This window comes from Marmota flaviventris, chromosome 19, assembly GCF_047511675.1.
Source record: "Marmota flaviventris isolate mMarFla1 chromosome 19, mMarFla1.hap1, whole genome shotgun sequence".
NCBI lineage: Eukaryota > Metazoa > Chordata > Mammalia > Rodentia > Sciuridae > Marmota > Marmota flaviventris.
In genome coordinates this window covers 33999298-34019757 of record NC_092516.1, presented here as the reverse complement: position 1 = coordinate 34019757, position 20460 = coordinate 33999298, and the positions used below count along the sequence as shown (strand labels likewise).

Here is a 20460-nt window from a genome sequence, read left to right as displayed (position 1 = left end):
TTTGTTCTCTCTTATTGTGAAGGTAATGATGTAACATTCTTGATAGTGCCTACTGGCATGCAGAGCCTGCAGTCTTCACTATCTGACCTTTACAGGAAAAAAAAAATGAGAACTTCTGGTGCTTCAGCTTCTTCCTCTTAGAGTGCCTTCACCTTGTATTAGCAACCCTCAGGAGCAGGTAGGCGAGGCCCCTCTCCCCCCTCAGGGCTTCTCATCCTTAGCTGCATCTCCCCCAAGGAATTTGAAACTGACCCCAAAGCTCTTTTTTTTTGGGGGGGGGGGGGTCTGGGGTTTGAACCCAGGGGTACTCTACCACTGAGCTACATCCCCAGCCTTTTTCATTTTTCTTTTGACACAGGGTCTCACTAAATTGTTTAGGGCCTTGCTAAGTTGCTAAGACTGGCTTTGAACTTGCAATCCTCCTGCCTCAGCCTTCCAAATTGCTGGGATACAGGTGTGCACCACCACACCTGGCTTAGAGTACAGCTTTTTGTAATACAGGTATACTGATAAGAAGTGGGGAATTCCTTCTGGAGGGAATAACATTTCAATTCATTCAGTTCATTGTAGTTCAAAGTTAGTGTTCCTGACCATGAAATCAGTAAAAAACAATCCCCAGCTCACAGGCCAGATGGAGACAAGAGATAGGATGGGTTTGGCCCACCTGCCCCCCAAGAGATAAGCAGTCAGAGTGTCTGAGGGGGGGCATGATCAGCCTCCTTATTCTCTGTCCCAGGCAGCTCTTAGCCCAGGGTGGTGAGGGGAGAGACTTGATGTTGGTCTTCGGTTTTGTGAGAGTACAATATAGACCCATTCATTCTGGTCTGAAGTTTTGCTGGCTTCCACCCTCAGATTCAGACTGAGTTATAGGCTGTGTAACAAAATTCAGCCCTGGAGAAGACCGTCTCAGATGACCCAGAGCAAATGTGAATGCCAGGGCTTTGAATTTGAAAATTAATTATGAAAAATTAATTTCTTAAGGTCTCCATAGCCGAATGCACTGGGTTCATATCTTGGTGAGTGTAAAACCAAAAATCACGACCAGGAGACAGAAGAATGGAGAAAGGCTTTATTACACCAGTGAGGAGAGCGCTGGAGTCCTTGAAAGCCACAATCTCCCTGATCAAAGAAGGCTGAAGATTTTATCAGGGAGCCTACATGTATTCATATAGGAAAGCACAGGAGGGGATGGGCATACTCCTGAGCATGCCCAGTTTGAGGTCATCAAGTACCTATTCAGGAAACATGGCGGACAGGAGCACTTTTGGGCATACTTAGTTCAGTATTCTAATGAGTCAAGTTTATTCCAGGTCAACTAAAAGGAGTCACAGTGGCTTTGGCCTTGGATGGTTCCTATTGGATTTTTCCAGAGTTTTAGCTAAAAAGAAAGAAGCTGGAAAGTATATTGACCACCTTTAGGGGGTGGCGGGTATGCAAGGGAAGGAGCCGCCCCTAAAGAGCCCATCTTGCTTGGCAGTCAACATCTGGTTTCCCAAGGTCTGGTACTGGGGTCATGGGGAAATGGAACCTCTGTTGTATTGTCTTTTGGGCCAACTGTGGACAAATCTGAAAGCAACTTTGTCTTTCATACTTGGGTAAACAAATGACTAAGAATGCCAAGCTCCCAAATGCAAAAATTGAGTCTACTCTGGTAAACTTTCATAGATTTTATTTATTTTTTACTTTTATTTTTTTAGTTGTAGATGGACAGACACAATACCTTTATTTTATTTATTTGTTTTTTATGTGTTGCTGAGGATTGAACCCAGTGTCTCACACATGCCAGGCAAGCACTCTAAGATTTTTTTTTTTTTTTTTTTTTTTGATAAAGTGATTCTGACATTAAACCTCTCCCCATCCTAAATTATTTTACAGTGCTCTCCAACAGTAGTCTAGGGTATATCTGAAAGAGCCACGTGGAGCCTAGCCACCACCATCGCCCTGCGCCCACCTCTGCTGTAACAGTTCTCTCTGCACACGCTCCTGCCACTCTGATGTGGTGTTTAGTTTTTCAGAAATGCTAGGCTCAGGGCCTTGGCCCACGAGATTCCTCCCACCAGGAAAGCTCCTCCTGCTGCCTTCTGCATGGCCTGTTCTTCCTCCTCTGAAGGTCAGCTTAAGGGTCACCTTCTTAGAGGGACAGCCCTCCCCTGCAGCAGCCTCCTTCCTCTAGCAGGGTGGTTCTCTGTGGAGCAGGGCCGCCCTGCCTGTCTGTTGACTTGCTGTTTGTATTGCTATTCCCCAAGCACGTACTCTTCAGGAGGGCCTGGGTCACATCTGTCTTGTTCACTGTGGTCTCAGTGCTGCCACAGCACTGGGCACGTGGTGACTTTGGGGGTGCACTGAATTGAATTATGAAACTGCTACAGGACTGCAGCAGTGCCCTGGTCACCCGTGCCTTGCGGGGAGTGCCTGTTGTTAGACACCAGGAATAAAAAGGTGGACGCGTCACAGGTACTACACTTAGGAGGCACCCAGCCTGCTAGGGAGGCTGAGAAGCCAATTCAGGTTTCCCTACCAGTTCAGGGGACAGGTCCACACAGTGCTGGAGCGGGCGAGTCAGGGATCCTTTCCAGAAAGAGTGTCAGGCACAGCTGATAAACTTGACAAGGCTGTTACATATAAGGAATTCACATCTGGAGGGAGATTTGACAGAGTACCTTTTAGATTCCTTCCAACTCAAATTCTGTGCCATGGGAGAAAAAAAAAAAAAGAGAGAGAGAGAGAGAATAAGGAATTTTGTGCTGGGGAATGTGGTTTTAAATAAGATAGGCCTCACTGAGGAGGACTTTTGAATAAATACTCATAGTTTCAAAAGAAATCCTCCCAAAGTCTTGGCTTATGGACTTGATGTTATTTGTGAACTTGGATAAAAATGGTGAGGGTTATTCCCATATCTTCAGTTGTCTTTAGTCCAGGTTATTGGAATTCTTAAAGACACATGTTGGTTTGCATGACTCACCCATATTAGGGAGGGTAGTCTGCTTTGCTGAGACCCCTGATTCTACTGCTGATCTAGTTGAGGAACAACCCACAGACACACCCAGAAACAGTGTCTTTTGGGGCCTGGCCATGTGACATGTGCATTTAGCTTCACAGTCTGTTCCCATCTCATGAACAAGGACTCTTCAGACACACCCAGTGATAGCATCCTGGCTGGGCACCTCTGGCGGGTCATGTGACACGTGCAGTTAACATTGCAGTCTGTCCCTGTGTTATGGACAAGGAGCCTTTGCAAACAAGCGACACAGGCACAGACACAGACTCCAGATCTTGTCTCTACAGCACCCTGCCCCTCTCTGGGTCCATCGAGTTCCTTGCACTGGACACTTGCTGCATCTCCATTTTCATTTCCTTCCCAGGTTGGTCTGTCTCTTGTTAGGCATATTTTGTCCCACCCCCCCACTTGAGAGCTCTTTGTCCCCAGCTTCTACCCCTGAGGCATAGGACATCCCAGTTCACTTCCTGCAGGTGTCCTTTATTCCAGGTCTCTTTATGTCTATCCCAGCAACAAACCTCACAGACTGGGAACTTCCGCTTCCTCTGGAGGGAGGAAGAGGAGGCAGGAGACAGGCCAGGAAGGAGGCATCACTGGAAACCTGATAAAGTCTATACTGTGGCACCTACTCCTTTTTTAGATAACTTTAAAAATAAAAACATCACTCTGCGGAGAAGGAGCATTCTGTTTCACCAAATCCTATAAATATTTATAATTTTGAAACCTTGTTTCATGATAGAGCTGGAAAGCATAAACTGAGCCCTCTTACTATTGGGGGTGAAGCGATTATATCTGAAAGGTCACTCAGGTCTGTTGATTTTATATATGTATTTATCCTTAAATCCATTTTTTAAAAAAGCCAAATAAGTGTACATTGTTTACCAACTTTGCCTTTAGTTAGAGGTAGAGTTTTCCTGGTAGTTGTAGTAAGTGTCTGCATTCAAGTGGCTTTGGTCAGGCACAGTCATGGAAAGGTCTGCCCGAGTGGGACATCAAGCCCTGATGTTGGCAGAGCACCAGCATCTGAGCAGCTGTAGAAAGAGCAAGTAAGCTAAGGAAAGCCGGGTCTCAATGATTTATCATAATTTTGAGGAAAGCAAATGTGAATCTTTAAAGGAGGAACTATTAATGTCTTGGAAATGGCCAGTGGGTTTGTTCATAGAATTAGTAGCAGGGGGACTCACTCATTTTCAGGCTTCTGATGGCAAGCAGTCCACAATGCTGGTTCTGTGTGCACTTGAAATCCTGGTGTTCTCTGTGCTGCCGGGACATCTGCACACCCCAGTAACTGGTGCTTCGTCTGTTGAATAATGGACCTCTTCCTACTTCATGAGGAGGTGAGCTGGGGCTTTTCCCTAGTTCTTGATGAAAGGTGCTTGGTTGATGAGTGGATCCTGGTGTCCAGTATAGGCTGCTGGACTGATTTCCCAGTGGTCAACAATCCCTTGCAGGGAGCCTCAATCTCAGCACAACATGCTGCTGACGTGACCTAGTGATCAAAACCATGGCTGAGCTCAATGTAGTCTGGGAACTTTTGCTGAGCGTGCCCACTGGGAGCTATCAGAAGAAACCTGTCCCTTCCATACTATGATTATAAATATGCAGTGTGCATTGTGCACTTTGAATTAAATTGATCTTGCATTGCAGTCTTGTCTCAAGTGATTTTTGGAAGAAGTTTTTATAGTAAACAAGAAAGTTACTTTGTCATAAAATTCATCTTAGTAGCCGAGAACAATGGCATGTGCCTGTAGTCTCAGCTACTCTGAGTCTAAAGTGGAAGGATCAGTTGAACCCAGGAGTTCAAGGCCAGCCTGGCAACACAACCAGACCCTGTCTCTAAAAACAAAACAAGCAAACAAATTTATCTGAGGAATAAGAAGCAGCAAATGTATGCTCCTGTACCTTTGGAACGTGTTGGCTCCTCTAGTTGTCCTGGGCTTTCTCTGCACAGTTGGGAAACCCGGGTTCCTGCATTGCCTTTGCTCTATGGAAGTTGGTGTGAGAGCAGCCTCTTGTGTGTGTTTTGCGCACAACGTGGGCACTGTGCTGTGTGGACCAGGAGAAGGGGCATGTGGTCCCATGCAGAGAGCAGGTTCAGGTCAGCACAGGGAGGGATTAGCCCTGCCCAGTGCTGCACTGAGCTCCTTCTGGGTGTGAAGTCAAATCCTGAACCTGCCAGGGCCTGGCCCAGGGTCTTTGGACTGGGTTTCCTGTAAGCTTGTATTTTCTTTCAAATTCTGATCTTTTGCTGCTGGAAGATGAAATCCCCTCACTGACTATTCAGGAAACATGTGTTTCTAATGATTCCCTAGAGGCTGAGCTGCTGGTTTGGGTGGGTGTTTTGTTGAATTAGAGCTGACCAGGGGCCCCACCTCCACATCTCGTCTCATTATCTTGCAGCAACTGCTGGATCCAACATAAAATTATTGTCATCTAGAGCTAAGTTGCTCCTAAAGAATATGACATGATGAGTGATAGTAGTATTGCTAATACTAGTGGTATTATTGTGCCCATCTAGGGTTCTGTGGCCTGAATATGTTCTCCTAAAATTCTTACGTTGAAATTTTAACACCCAAGGTGACAATATTAGCAGATATGGGTCCTTTGGGAGGTGATTAGGTAAGAAGGACAGAGTCTTCATGAATGCCATTAGTGCCTTTCTACTGGGACCCCAGAGAGCTCATTCACCTCTTCACCATCGTGAGGAAACAGCCAGAAGGCACTGTCTGTGCACCAGGAAGCAGCCCTTACCACTCACCACGTGTGCTTGTGCCTCATTCTGGGACTCCCAGCCTCTAAACTGAGAAATTTCTGTTTATCACTTCCCAGTCTGTAGTACTTTGCTCTAGCAGCCCAAATGCGGTAAGGTATATAGCAAACTCTGAAAACTTAGATGCTTTGTAAGAGGTCCCACTGCTCCACCGTGACCCCTTTCTAGTATCAAGCCATTTCCCAGTGAGAGTGACTGCCAGCTGAGAGACGTGGCACTGGAGGGCTGCCCCCGACTCAGCAATGCCTTTAAAGGAGAATCTGAATTTTATTAATCATAAAAGCATCTGTATACTTTGAAAAGAAGTAAAACAGATGTAGGAAATCGCTTCTCTGTAAATACAGTCAGTCACTTCACAGTTTTAATCTACCTGTGACAGCAAATTAAGCTGTCTTCTTTTTGGTTGAGCTTTTCTTTGACATGAAAAGGAGATGTATATAAAAGGAACTTCCAGATCCACTATACAGCTACTTTTTCAAAATCTAGGATGAGCCCATATTGCTAAGCTCATTATTGAGTACTTATGTGGGGGATGCCCCATAAAGTGACTCATAGTGTTTAGTTTATGTACCATTGATCAGCGTTGGTGCAAGGCGATCTAATTGCTCTAAATATCTCATATAAAAATACCTGCAATTGGGCTGGGAATGTGGCTCAAGCGGTAGCGCGCTCGCCTGCATGCGTGCGGCCCGGGTTCGATCCTCAGCACCACATACAAACAAAGATGTTGTGTCCGCCGAAAAAACTAAAAAATAAATACAGGTGGGGACCCTAGGAGCCCTCACTCTTCTCCCCACACTGGGCATCCACTGTGTGCCAGCCCCAGAATTCAGGAAGCAGCAAAAAAAGAAAAAAAATCTGCCCCTGCTGACCGTCCAGTGAGGGAAGAAATAATAAACAAGACAGAGTGACCTGTGACGGGTGTTAGCTAAGAGAAACAAAAAGCAGGGAAGGTGTGTGGGAAGGTGGGCATAGCATGGGTGTGGATGTGATTTCATACTCCGTGCAGGGAGAACCTTGCTCAGGTGACAACAGGAGGGAGACTAAGGAAGTGAGCCCTATGGAGATCTGAGCTTGAGAATTTCAGTTGTTAGAAACCAGACATATAAAGGCCCTGAGGCAGAGACACGAGGCTGGGGAGGCTAGAGTAAAGCAAATCACAGTGCTGAGGAGGAGGAAGAGAACTCAGAGGTATCAGACCATGTCCTGTGGACCTTCTGGGCCTTTGTGAGGCCCTGGGCTTTTGCTTTGATGTGATGCAGACCTTTGAGGTTATGAACTGATTTGGTGTAGCAGGCCGACCTGGCTGCGGGCTTTCAGAACAGTCGGACAGGGGCAAGTGTAGACATGAGGAGACCAGTTGGAAGACTTGGTGGTAACACAGGTGAGAGAAGATGGTGGCCAGGCCAAAGCAACAGTCTAGGAGTGGCAAGAAGTAGTCAGGGGCCAGGGATTGCTACAGGTGCATGCCAGATGGGTGGGATGTGCCACTCCCAGCTACAGGCCACTACTGCGCTCCCACAGGTACAGGCCTGCAGGAGCATGGGCCTCCTCTGTCCAGGACAGGCCCTCTTGACCTCCTGACTCCAGTCCTGCTGGGTGGCTAATTCAGACTGCCACCAATGGCCAGTCTGCAGGGGAGGCACAGGCCACAGGGGCACAGTAGGTGTCTCAGTCACTGCTCTTGGTGATCTGCAGAGGGTTCTGATGTAGTTTTTCCAAAGACACAGTGGTGACAGGGTCCTGGACTCCTGGGTCGAACTCAGCCAAAGCCGGGATTAGCTGCCCAACAGGACTGCTGTGTACACTGCTGGAAACCATTGTGCACAACAGCCTCTCTGCCTAAAGAAGAGCAGGGGCTGAGCCAGAAGAAAATATATTAACAGATTCCCGCATCAGACACTGAACACTGCAGAGCCCAATGCTGCTGTTCTGTAAACACGTGCTCATGAAGTCTCATTCAGGACGCTTGTTTTCAGCGTCCAGTCCATGGAGGGCAGAAGCCTGAAGGACGGGGTTGTTGCATGGCAGCCTGAGACCTAAAAGGAAGGAAGCAACTGAGTAAAAAGAGCCTTTTTAAGTGCTTTACCTCATAATCCGCCAGAGCCCCCACCCGGCAGAGGAGCACTGTTCCCAGAAGTTCTTTCTAACGAGCAGAGTAGCCATCCTCTCTCCCGAGTCTGTTTATGCCTCAGACTTACCACTTAATTTGAAATGCTGCAGTGTGACAGTTGGGAACGCATCTGCCTGATGCTGATACTTAAATTTATTGACATGCCCAAGTACATTTCTGACACTATTTACGTTCCCATTGAGTTTATTTTCTGCAGTAGTAGTTTTATCTTCTTTACGCTTCTCTCCAGTTGGTTTTATCATCAACCCAAAACCCCACCAGATAATTTTTTGCTGTTTTTTTGTTTTTTTTTCCTGCAGTGCTGGGGATGGAACCCAGGGCCTTGTACATGCTAGGCAAGTGCTCTGCCATCAAGCCTCCCTCGGTCCCCTCCAGATGGTTTTAGGGGCAAGGAAGGAGTATAATGAGCAGGCTGGTTTGTTATTCTGGCTAATCCTTGCCTCTTACACTTTACTTGAAAGCTTCATTATTTCAAAGGGATTTCTGTTCATATAGACAATAATTAAGGTTAACTCTTCAATCAAATTCAAGACTCTCCTGATTTTAAAACCTCTAGAAACTCAGGCTAAGTGTTTTAAATTTGTTCTTTATGCTGTGGCATTAAAAGTTTCATTGGAAGAGTTGGCTGAATCAGATTCTCTAATTGGAAATCTAAGATGCATGTGAAATTTAGGTATTTTGGCTACAAAGTAGTTACTTTTTTATTTTATCTATTATCTATTTTATTATTTAATAATGGCTATTTTACTATAAATAGGAATGAGATAAAAATTAACATATAAAATATAAAAGTGAATATAAAAGCTTATTTGAAGTATAGAAGCCAAATATCTATCAATTTTCCTTTTTTTTTTTCCTCCTACTGTGGATTGTTGGGATGTATTTGCTAAATTTTTTTCATTTTAAGTCAATTAGCATGCTCTTTCTCTGGGCTCCCATCTGAGGATATGCCTGCCTAGATGTTGCTGGAGAACAACTTTAGTAAAGCAAATAAATCAATTCAAAACACAAATTGGGGAAGTTAAAGGAAAATAAGATACAAAAAAAGTGTAAATGTGTAAATTGGGACAACCTTTCCAGAGAGCAGTTTAGTACTAGTTATCAAAAGTCTCAAAACTGTATGGGTTTTGACCTTGACCTTCTGTAATGCAGTTTCTACCAACTCACCACAAGAAAATAGTCCGATATGTGCAGGAGGCTTTGCATGGTCCATACATTGGAAATGCCTCCCACATGTCCCATGTGTTGACCTACTGTGCATCAATTCCAATCCTGAAAAGATGGAAGTAATTAATGGCTTGGGAAAGTGATTGTGATGTATTGCTAGAAATGTTCTTCTAGGGCTATAAAATGTATATATTGGGCTGGGGTCATGGCTCAGTGGTAGAGCACTTCCCTAGCACATGGGAGGTTCTGGGTTCAATCTTCAGCATTGCATAAAAAAATAAAATAAAGATATTTTTAAAAGATGCAGATCTATACACTCTTTTAAAAAAAAGTATATACTCACAAAGAGGATTTCTAGGAAGAATGAGATAGTTAACATTCCAACATGTTAATAAATGCTATTTCTAGGTAGTGATGATTTTGATGATTTGATTTTTTTATGCATTTCTCTATTTCCTATGTTTTCTACACTAAAAATGTATTATGTGTATAATCAGAAAGAGGCAGATTCCATTTTTAGAAATGTTACCATACAGCAATACTGTCCAATAGCAATATAATGTAAGCCACAAATGTGAGCCACATGTGAACTTTAAATTTCCTAGTAGCCTTTAAGAAAAACAAAAAGAAACAGAAAAAAATCAATTTTAATATTATATTTTATTTAACCCAGTATATTCAAAATATTATCACTGCAACAGGTAATCATATTAACAAAAAGATGTTTTGTTTACTTTTCATAGTGAATTTGAAATCCATTATGTATTTACAGTAATCTCAATTCACACTGGCCACATTTCCACCTCTTGGTGGCCACTTGTGGTTATGATGGAGCAGTCAAGGGATATTCTAAAGTGCTTCCGGGACAGGGAAGTTCTACTCTCTGGAGATTAGACAGAAGTAGAATCTGAACTCACAGAATTTATTGACTGAGCCAGGCTTACAGCATATCCCATACCTCTAGATTTTAATTACTGTTTTGTAAAAACATTCTGCAGATTCAAAGGTCAACTCAGATCTGGTCTAGTCTCAGCGCCTGCTGTTGGCTGTGTGGTAGCAGCAGTATGGGCCACCTCTGCCTCTTGCTTCTCCCTCCTCTCATTCCCCAGGCATACCCACTCACAGTATAGATGTAGCTTTAAAAATCCTAGCTTCAGATTAGATCATGCTTTCTGGCTGTGGATGGCTGCTTTGCACTTGTTTTCTCATCTATAAGGAACATTCACCTCATGGAGTTATAAAGATTAAACCAGCTAACAGATGTGGCATAGTCCATTAACAGGGCAAGCACCAAGTATGTGAATGGTGTGCATTTTTATAGCTTCTCTGAACCAGCCCTTTGTTTGTTAGACTAGCATGCAGTTTATGCACACCCGCACTTGCTTGTGTACTTGACATCTCCATCAGTACTTAAAGGCTCTGTGGGAAGGCTTTGCAGGTACTTTTGTGACCTCTGCACCTACATTTACTATTATATGCCTAGGGCTGAAAGTGATGAGGTTTGGCTAAGTCAGGAGACTGTCTTTCTAAGTGGATATTAACTGTGTATTCTTTTCAGCATCTTAAGTGGAAGAAAGTATGTGATAGCTCCATGGGCCATGCCTCACCTTGCAATCCAAGATGGCGCTGAGTAATGGGACATGGCTGGGTTTCATCAAAACCAGCCTAGTTGTCAGACACAGTGGCACACACCTGTAATCCCAACTCAGGAGGCTGGTCAGGATGATCCTAAGTTTGAATCCAGCTTCAGTAACTTAGTGAGGACCTACATCAAAATTTAAAAATAAATAAATGAAAGGGTGAAGTGCCCCTGGTTTAATCCCTGGTATCCAAAAAAAAAAAAGGGAGGGGGCTAGTGATGCTACCCCCAAAGAACCAAGGTTTCACAATTTCTCACACCTCACATTGTTCCTTTCCACTCTCTTGTCAGTGCCTCACAAAACCCAACTTGCTACAGTTGTACTCTGATTCTTAGCCAGTCTGCTAGATTTGAAGGAGTGGGACATAGGAAAGGGTCTCGTAGCAGGCTTATCTACAAGAGTCTGGCCCCATGACTCTCAGCCCACTACCCACAGGGGGAGAAAGGGTTATGGTTGGGACCCAGCGTGTGTGTGTGTGTGTGTGCGCGCGCGTGCGCATATGAACATGCAGATGTGTGTACATGTCCATCCAGATTTAGCTCTCCTTATATAGGGTATCTATTTTAACCAAAACAAAAATTCTATGCAGTACTTACCTTTGCAGTGTACAGTTTATTTAGATTTGCCCTTATATTCTAATTCATTTTTTTAAAATGCCTACTAGACTATTTCACAGTGGGCATCCTGGCTTGAATTTGAAAACACTGAATTAGCACATTAAACTAGATACCTGTATTTGCAGGCTTCTTTCTCTCTCGGAATGATCTTTAGCATTTTTTTCCTCACGTTTCTTTAATTTTTTATATTCTTAACCAAAAGGCTTCATTTCCTTCTTGTACCAGCATTCATCCAAATAACATTTAGTGAAATATTTAAAAAGGGTCCAAGGGTTATAGCCTGACACCTGAAAGAACGGGAGGGAAAAAACTTGGTTTATGTATGGCTCCCGGACGTGATTTCAGAAGTCCCCTGAATGCCAGCCCTGGATTTCTGAAACACATTCTTCTTCCACATTCCAGTTTGGAAGCTCTGAGGAAATCTGAACTGATGCTGAATTCCTTTTTTCCTTTTTCCTTCTGGCTTTCAGGAAAACTTGTGCTAGTTATCTGAAAAAAAAAAAATCTAAGGATGACTGTAGCTTCCCGTGGGCACATCCTGAACCTATAGTTTTCCCATCGTTCCATTTATTTCCTGAAAATCTTTCTGAGATTTCTCACTGCCTTGTGAAATTCAGCTTGTCAGTAACTGACCCAGGTGTCCCTGCTCCTGAGCTACCTTTCTGGGGACTGGTAGCGGCTGTCTGGTGACTGTGGCCTGCACAGACTGTGCTGGGCTGCCGTTCTCTTAGCTCTGTGTGGGTTGATAGGTGGGACACGTGGTGTCACCTGGTGCTGCCCTGCCTTGGTGTGTCTTGTAGCCCCACCTACCACATGAGTCTGGAGGCAGCCCTCCAACCTCCAACCTTGCCCTTTTTCAAAACCTGTTTTTCCCCCATTTCCTACAGAAGTTCCAGATTTCTTAGCTCACCCCAGTTTGTCTTTAAACTTCTTTCACCAGAGTGGTGACTTTTCTGGCTGTCCTCCATCTTGCTCTGACCTTCGCTTGCAGCATTTATCTCAGGACTCTGCATCTGATGGCCTGTGGCTCATCTGCTGTCTCTGTCCTGCTGCCGAGGTGTTTTGAAAGTGCTCGATGTAGAAGCCACCTGGCACTTTGCTTTGCCCAAGGAGAGCCCTTGAGCTTTAGTTGGTAGCACTCTGTGGGTGGCTTTCCTGGCAAAGCAGTATGCATTTGTCCCAGAAAGCAGCCTCGGAGAGCCAGGGTAGGTGCAGGCAGGGGTGGCCAGCTTGGCTGCAGCCAGCTTCCCACTGGAAGCTGCTAGAAACTTTGGGGCCAGGCTCCTCGCCTCCAGCTTTCCTTTCTCACTCTCTCTGACCTTTGAATAGAAGGTACCCTGCACTTCAGTTCCAGAGAGAAACCGAGAGGAGTGTCTGTCTTTGTTGAATTCATTAATTTAAAGAAATGTATCCTGTTTACATTTCTGGCAGCCTTTCTTTGATTTGGATGGTGGCCAAAGGCAAACAAGCCAGCCTGATGGAGTTAAAGCATGGAGCTTTCCAAGTACACAGGCCTCGTCCAAGTGCATGCTCAAAACCAGAAAATGGCCTCAATGTAACTGTCTCGTCCTATAGAAAAGGCTTGTTCTATTTACTTGCATTTTATATCCAACTTAGCTGTAGTATTTATTGTGGGAAGGTTTTAGTGGGGAGTAGCTACTCTAAAAAGATTTGGCTTGATTAGGAGCTAAACTAACAAAATCTATTTGGAAGTGAAATAATAGGCTTTACAATTTTTGGTCCTCTTCCAATAAAACCAACATCCCCCCCACCACCACCACCCATCTACATTCCCCAGCAGACTGGGATATATGCTCTGACTCGGAAGTTCAAGTTGCTGGATTTATAAGTTGTCTTAAAAATGCTCTTTGAGCTGTTTAAAGTGTTACATTGTATTGAGATGAAGTCATCAAACTGCTTGAGACTTTAACTGTTTGTATTTGCACAACTGAGAAAGTATAGGATTATCAAAAAAGTTAGGATTTGGGTAACACTGTTGATGAAGGCTCTCCTTTGTCGTAAAGGAACTTAAGTCTGTTGTCTTCTGGCCTGTTTGTTTTTTGGGTTTTTTTGTTTGTTTTCTATTTTCCGTTAGGTATATATGAGTTTTAGGATTTACTTGGCTTTTGTCTTTCAGGAAATTGGTTTTTTATTGGAAAAGACCAGGCTAGATTTTTTTTTTTAATCATAGCTTATTCTTATACTAGTATCTGACTGAAGACACTAGCAACTCTTATGAGTCTGCAAGATAAACACAATGTCACCAAAGACCTGAAGCCCCAGAGGTAGTCCACATGTCCCTCTAAGAAGGAGAAAGAGTGGACTTGGAACTTGAGCAGATGTCCCACAGCAGAAAACTTACCTAGAAGTCTGTTTGGGAATTTCAGAATAAAGTTGGCAGGGAGCAGTTTTTGACTTGAATAATTTAAGTGGGCCAAAGAGAGCCATCTTTTCTCCTGATGCCTTTCCTGCAAACTAAGTGAAAAAGATACAGAAAGTGGACTCCAGTTAACTGTTGTAATTCAAAGTTCATCATTAATTTTGCCAACTGCCATGATTTTTTATAAAGTAAGGAGTCTGTTCTTCATGGCTAAGTGTAGCTGGTTGGAGTAACTGTGGCTTACTCAGGTGGCATCCAGCAGGGGGGTACCAGGCTACTGTCAGGTGTCTACTATGTGTGTGTAGCCAAACCGAGGTCAACCCCAGATTTCATCTCTGACATATAGAAATGATACTCCCCAGGGGTTGTAGATTTCACTGGGAGTGAGGTCACACTCCTTATGAAGCTAAACAGTTGTATAAAAATAGCACCTGAAAGGGTACCTTAAGGGTCAGATAGTGTGCATATTGAGGTGCATTGGCAGGGCTGGTAGGTGGGCTGGTTTCCTGACTCGGGGACAGGCAGAGGCTGAAATCCTGTCTAGGATTTGCCAGTCTTGGGACTGCATCCACCAGGACAAGAGGGGTCCTTTCTCTGACTTGGACAAAGGCTTCAAGACCCTTTGCTCAAATCTCATCAGAGAAATCAGTGCTGCCTTCTGCATGTGCAGGTAACTTTTGCTGTGCATGACGTGGAAAATTTGAATCATCTTTTTTTCTTGAGTTCTCGGACCTGTGAATATATTGCTCTTTGGGGAAGGCTGAAGATCACGGTGTAGTCAGAGAAAGAGGTGAGATGGGAGCATTCCAGAGGCAGCAATGTGGAGAGTGAGGAACAGGAAGGGAGGAAAGTGGAGGACTTGGCTCAGTTCCCCCAGGATGGGTTCTGACCCACTGTTGCCCTCAGTTCAGGAATCAACTCTTCAGAAAGCTTGGTTAGAGACCCAGCTCGGATTAGGAGTTTTCTGAGCCTTGCTTTTTCCTACTACCTCTTTTCCCTTGGCCTCTAGTAACCTTCCCTTTCCACACCACATAGTCAGGGCATACATTACTGTGACTGCTATTTAGCTTTTTAAAAACTTTATTTTGAAATAATTATAGGTTCATAGGAAGTTGCAAAGATGGTATAGGGAGGTATCATCCAGTTTCCCCCATAGTTATGACGTACATAATTACAGTACAATATCAAAGCCAGGAAACTGACACCAGTACAGTGTAGGAGGGGTTCTGTGCCATTTTATCACCTGCATAGATTGATGTGACCAACAGTCAAGACCTCAGAGATCTCTTTAAGAGAATCACATAGTTGTGACATTTTGAGATTGACTTTTCTCTTTTGACATCATGTGCTGTAGTTCTCTCCAGATTGTTGCGTGTCAATAATTCTTTTTAATTACTAAGTGGTATTCCGTAGTATGAATGTATTGTAGTTCCCAGTTTGGGACTCATGGAAATGAAGCTACTGTGGACATTCCTGCACATGCCTTTGTGTGGACCTCAGTTTTCATTTCTCCAGCACAAACACTTAAGATTGAGGTTGCGGCACTGTGTCATAACCATGTGCTTAGTTTTCAAAGAAACTGTCTACTTCTGTCCACGATCTGTGCTGGTTGTGTTCCCATTTCTCCACGTCCTCACTGCCACTTGGTGGTGTCACTGCTGTTCCTTCCCACTGTTTCCCATCGTGTGGAGATGGCTCCTGGAGGTCCGGCCCTCTCTGCTTTTCCCTGGCGTCTAGCAAGCATGAGCCTCTTCACCTGCTGATTTGTCATCTGCTTGCACTACCTGCAGAGATATCTCTAAGTGTCCTGTGCCTGTTTTCTAGCTGAATTTTTAAAATTTATTTTGCTTTCTAAGCACCAGTTTTCTTTTTGTTTTTTCATTCCATGTGTTTTATTGGTACCTTATAATTGTACATAATGATGGGATTTATAGTTACGTATTCATACATGCACACAATTTAACAATATAATTTGGCCAGTGTCACTCCCCAACGCTCTCCCCTCCCTCCCCACCTTCCACCTCCAGTCCTGTTCCTCTACTGATCTCCCTTTGATTTTCATTATATCCCTGATCCCACCCATACCTTTTTCTCCCCTTTTTTTCTCTGTAGCTTCCACATATGAGAGAAAACTACCCATCCCTTGACCTTCTGAATTTGGCTTATTTCACTTAACATAATGGTCTCCAGTTCCACCAATTTTCCTGCAAATGACATAATTTAATTCTTCTTTATGACTGAATAAAGTTCCAATGTGTATATATACCACGTTTTCTTTATCATTTCATCTGTTGATGGGCTCCTAGGCTGGTTCCATAGTTTAGCCATTGAGAATTGTGGTGCTGTAAACATGGGTATGTAGGTATCGCTATAGTAAGGTGAACTTTATTCTTTAGGATAAACCCCAAGGAATGGGTCATATGGTGGTTCCATGCCTAGTCTTTTGAGGATCCTCCATACTGATTTCCTGTAGTAGTTGTACTAATTTATAATTGCTCCGACAATGTAGAAGTATTCCTTTTTCTCCACATCCTCTCCAGCATTTGTTATTCTTTGTATTCTTGATGGCTGCCATTCTGCCTGGTGTTGACCCTGGGGTCCTCTGGACTGGAGGTCAGGGTCCCACCCAACTGTCACCTGTTTGGTTTCCAGTTGGAAAGGCAGACACTCTGTGCCCTATGCTACTCTGCAGGGTATCGACCATGTAAGAGAGCACTCTGGGGACCTCAGAGAACTCCACCTCCATAGACACCGTCTTGCTGGACTCTGCTCTAAGAATGATGAAACAATCCAGCTCAGCTGGCAGCAGAGATGGACGACCCCACAGCCAGAGGCCTTCCCTAGTACTGTTTCATGTAGGCTGCTTCTCCATCCCTTTGCCCTGTGAGGTGAGAAGGGGCAGAAAATACTCACTTTTGGTTTTTTAACAGTGAAGAAATAAGCAAAATATGGAAAGCAGTTTCTCTTCACCCCAAACAGTGGTGGCATCATCCCCAGGATGTGGTCGAAGTTCCTGCCCAGGTGGGGTTAGTCTTTCCCTGCTGCATGACTGCCAATTGCCAGTGTGTTTTCTCACCCAGTTGGGACAAGTGACTGCAACCTTCTGGTTTCTGGGAGCTGCTGGATTTCTGACTGCACTGCTTCCTCCTCCCTCTCAGTGCTTTTCATATGCATGTAGGAAACGGTGGCCCATTTGGGTGGTGGTGTCCACACCTGTCTCATAGGGTGTGGTCCTAGGAGTTGAGACATTGGTTCCACAACAGAACAAACCAAAGGCAAATCTGGTTGCAAGTTCCACAGCTCGTGAGTTTTCTGCTTTCTGACAGTCAGCGCCTGTACTAAGGTTCTGTATTTTGATGTCGTCTCAGAGCACAATTAAATCCTTTTTCCCTTCTCTTATTTCCTAGGGCTCAAGGGTGCTTGTTGATGCACGGGACAAGCTTGGCATCCCTTGGCAGCACTCTGAAAACGAGAAGCATGGGATGTTCTTGATGGCCTTTGAGAACAAGGCAGGGCTGCCTGTGGAGCCTGCCACCTTCCAGCTCTATGTGCCAGCCCTGAGCGCGCTCTGGAGGGACTCGGGGATCAGGGAGGCTTTCAGCCGCAGGAGCGAGTTCCAGCTGGTGAGTGGCCTCTCACTTGACAAGACCGTTTTGACCTTTAGCAGAATTTCCTTATAAATTATGTGAAAATATAGGTGAGCTGTCTGTTGTTATAAATCCTGGCAGAGGCTAACGGAGCCACCAAAGGGTGCTGCACAGTGCACTCAGGCCAGAGGCATGTTTGTATCCAGGTAATGCAAAGGGGTGCGACCCAGGAACTCGGACATCAAGAAGGTCTCGTCCGTTGTAGGAAATCAACATCCCCTTAACACAGCTTTCTGGCTGTGATGTGTGGGAGATAGAGATGGGGGTGGGTGTTTCCAGATCAATCTGGGGAGCTGATCTCTGACCCCTTTCGACCTGCTCTCCTCAGATTCGTTCCTTCCACTTTACAGGCTAAACGTGTCACAAAGCCTAGCTATTTTAGTCACTTAGACTGCTTTACCATGCGAAACTGTAACCAGAGAACTGGAGATGCTTTGCATTTTTGCCCTTTGGTTTTTCCTCAACTGCCCTTTAATACTGACAGTATGTAAGGAGAAGCATGGGTTGCCCTTCTAACCAGGTCTGCCATCTGTGCACCCAGGGTCCATGGTACAGGATCACCTCCTCATGCCTTCCCCGATCCCTTGTCCCTGGCCTTTCTTCATAGTTTGCTATAATATGTATTTAGACAGTGCAGACTTGTGTTCTACTGATTTTCAAACTATAAAAGCTATTTCTTAGGGCGCATGCCATTCTGCAATAGCTTTTTTCCACCTGTGGAAGTCCCCCCACTGTGATCTTTGTTTGTCCACTGTCATGTGAGGATGTTCCACGTGTCATCATGTTTTTAATTGTTTTCTGTGTTTTGCTGTTACAAACTGTTGTGATCATTGTTGTCTGTCTCCAGGTGCTGCGTTCAAGGGCTTCTCTAGGATGTATACCTCGGTGTAACTGTCAGATCCTGGGGCACATGCATCTTCACGTAGACAAGATACTGCCAGAATATTTTCCTGAGTGGCTGTACCAGTTATTGCCTCTGCCAATAGTGGAAGAGGGTTCCATGAGTTCAGATGGGCCAATATTTAGAATTATCAGGCCCCCAATTTTTAATTGTATCTCATTATAGCTTAGTTGAAGTTGCCCTGAGTTTGTTTATACAAACAAAATACATACGCATTTTCTCTTCCGGGAAATGCCTATTCATGTCCTTTGCCCTTTTTTGGGGAGCAGGGGTGGAGGGGTTGAACTCAGGGTCACTTAACTACTGAGCCACATCTCCAGCCCTATTTTGTATTTTATTTAGGAATGGGATCTCACCGAGTTGCTAAACGCCTCAACCGTTGCTGAGGCTGGCTTTGAACTCACAATCATCCTGACTCAGCCTCCTAAGCTGCTGAGATTACAGGCATGCGCCACCCTGCCCAGCTCTTTTGCCCATTTTTTTCTGAGTTTTTTAAATTTCCGCATTCAGCCAAGAGATTCTGCAGTGCACCGATGACCCTTGCAGTTCAGTCTCTGCATGCTTCACCTCACTTCCTGCAGCACTAGCATCTTATACAACCATAGTCCACTGCCTGGAACCAGGAAACGCACACTGGTACAGTGTTTAAATGTCACCTGTTTGTCCTCTGATGTCTCTTGTGTGCCAGAACCAGCTCTGGGATCTTCAGTGTGTTGTCTGTGCCCTTGGTCTCCTTTGATTTGTGACTTGATCTTTACTTGTTTTCCATGACCTGGAGACCTAAATAACACTGGCCAGTTGCTTTTGTAGAATGTCTCTGTTGGGTCTGTCTGGTGTTTTCTCATCATTAGCAAGAGCACCATGGTAGTGACTTGTGCCCTTCCTAGAGTACTATGTCAGGAGGTGTGTGGTGTGGATGTGTCCATTGCTGGTTACTTGGTTAAGGCGGTGCCTGGCAGGTTCTCTGTGTTGCTATGACTTGGGGAGGTGTTTGAGACAATGCACATATCCTGTTTCTCATCAAGCTTTTGCCCACTAATTTTCATCTTAAGGGAACCTTAAGGATGACATTGTCCTAATGCTCATTCATTTGCATATTGTTTCTCAAGTTAATTTAATAATTAAGGTAAAAGCATGAAAAGAAGCAAAAGATTTGGTTACCATAGAAACAAAAAATCTAAATCGTGTTAAGGGCAGGAACATAAGAATCAGCTGGGAGAACATAAGTTAGCGTCCAAATGTGGAATTTGGGGGGTTAAGTCTTTTCCCCCATAAGCTCACATGGTCTGGGAAAGATGATTCTAGTCTATTCAGAACTGGAATTGGAAGGAAATTGCTTCTGTCGATTGAGGACTTACCAAAGAAGGAAATGTAAACATCCAGAGCTGATTATTCACAACGCATGTCCAATAAGCACCCGCCCAGGAAGTCAGTGTGTGCGCTGGTGGTTTCCTCAGACTTATCATTTGCCTCGTTCCTCTGGACACAGTGTTTTAGAGCTGGAAAGAACCCCCAGCTTAGGAAGTCAAGGTCTCGAATTGTTTCAGACTTGGACACAAGCCCAGAGAGGTTGTGGCTGGGTTGAGGTCATATCTGGTAACCATTCTGAGAAATTGGGGCCCAAAAGCCCAGTCACTTATTTCTCCCTATGTTCACTCCCTCAACACTTTAGAGCACCTACTGTGTGCCAGATACTGTGCTCCATGCTAGGGATACAGCAGCAAGTAAGACTCAAGACATGTCTGTCCCCAGAGAGCTTTTAGTCTTGCCATCAACCTGGCATGGGCCAGGTGAGGCTGCCGTGGGGCCTGCAGCCACCTGTTTGTTCGTCTTTCGCTTCAGGCAGCGTGACTTTTGAGGCTGTGGCCACCTGAATAGTCTGCTATTCAAGACAACTATGTGTTTTGTTTTAAATTTTTTAGTTTTAGGTGGACACAATATCTTTATTTTTATGTGGTGCTGAGGATAGAGCTCACATGTGCTAGGCAAGCACTCTACCACTGAGCCACAACCCCAGCCCCACAACTATGTGTTTTTAAAGACCATAGTTACTAAAAGCAAGCATGACAGTGTTAAATTCTTGCTTTTTGAGTATTGGATACATGGGTGTGTGTTATTCCTACATTTTGTACATTTCTATGTTTTTCTTTATTTTTAAAATATCATAGCATTTTATTGAATAACTAGACAGTAGGCCCTTAATAGT

General features: G+C 44.4%; 1 protein-coding gene across 1 annotated transcript in view; it reads left to right on the top strand.

The window, feature by feature from the left end:
- LOC114078715 (guanine nucleotide-binding protein subunit alpha-12) overlaps positions 1 to 20460 on the top strand; it is a 93909-nt gene that overhangs the window by 27766 nt on the left and 45683 nt on the right. Inside the window, exon 2 of the mRNA XM_027919760.2 lies at positions 17114 to 17329. Coding sequence (XP_027775561.2) covers positions 17114 to 17329 — 216 coding nt within the window. The remainder of the gene's footprint in view (positions 1 to 17113; positions 17330 to 20460) is intronic.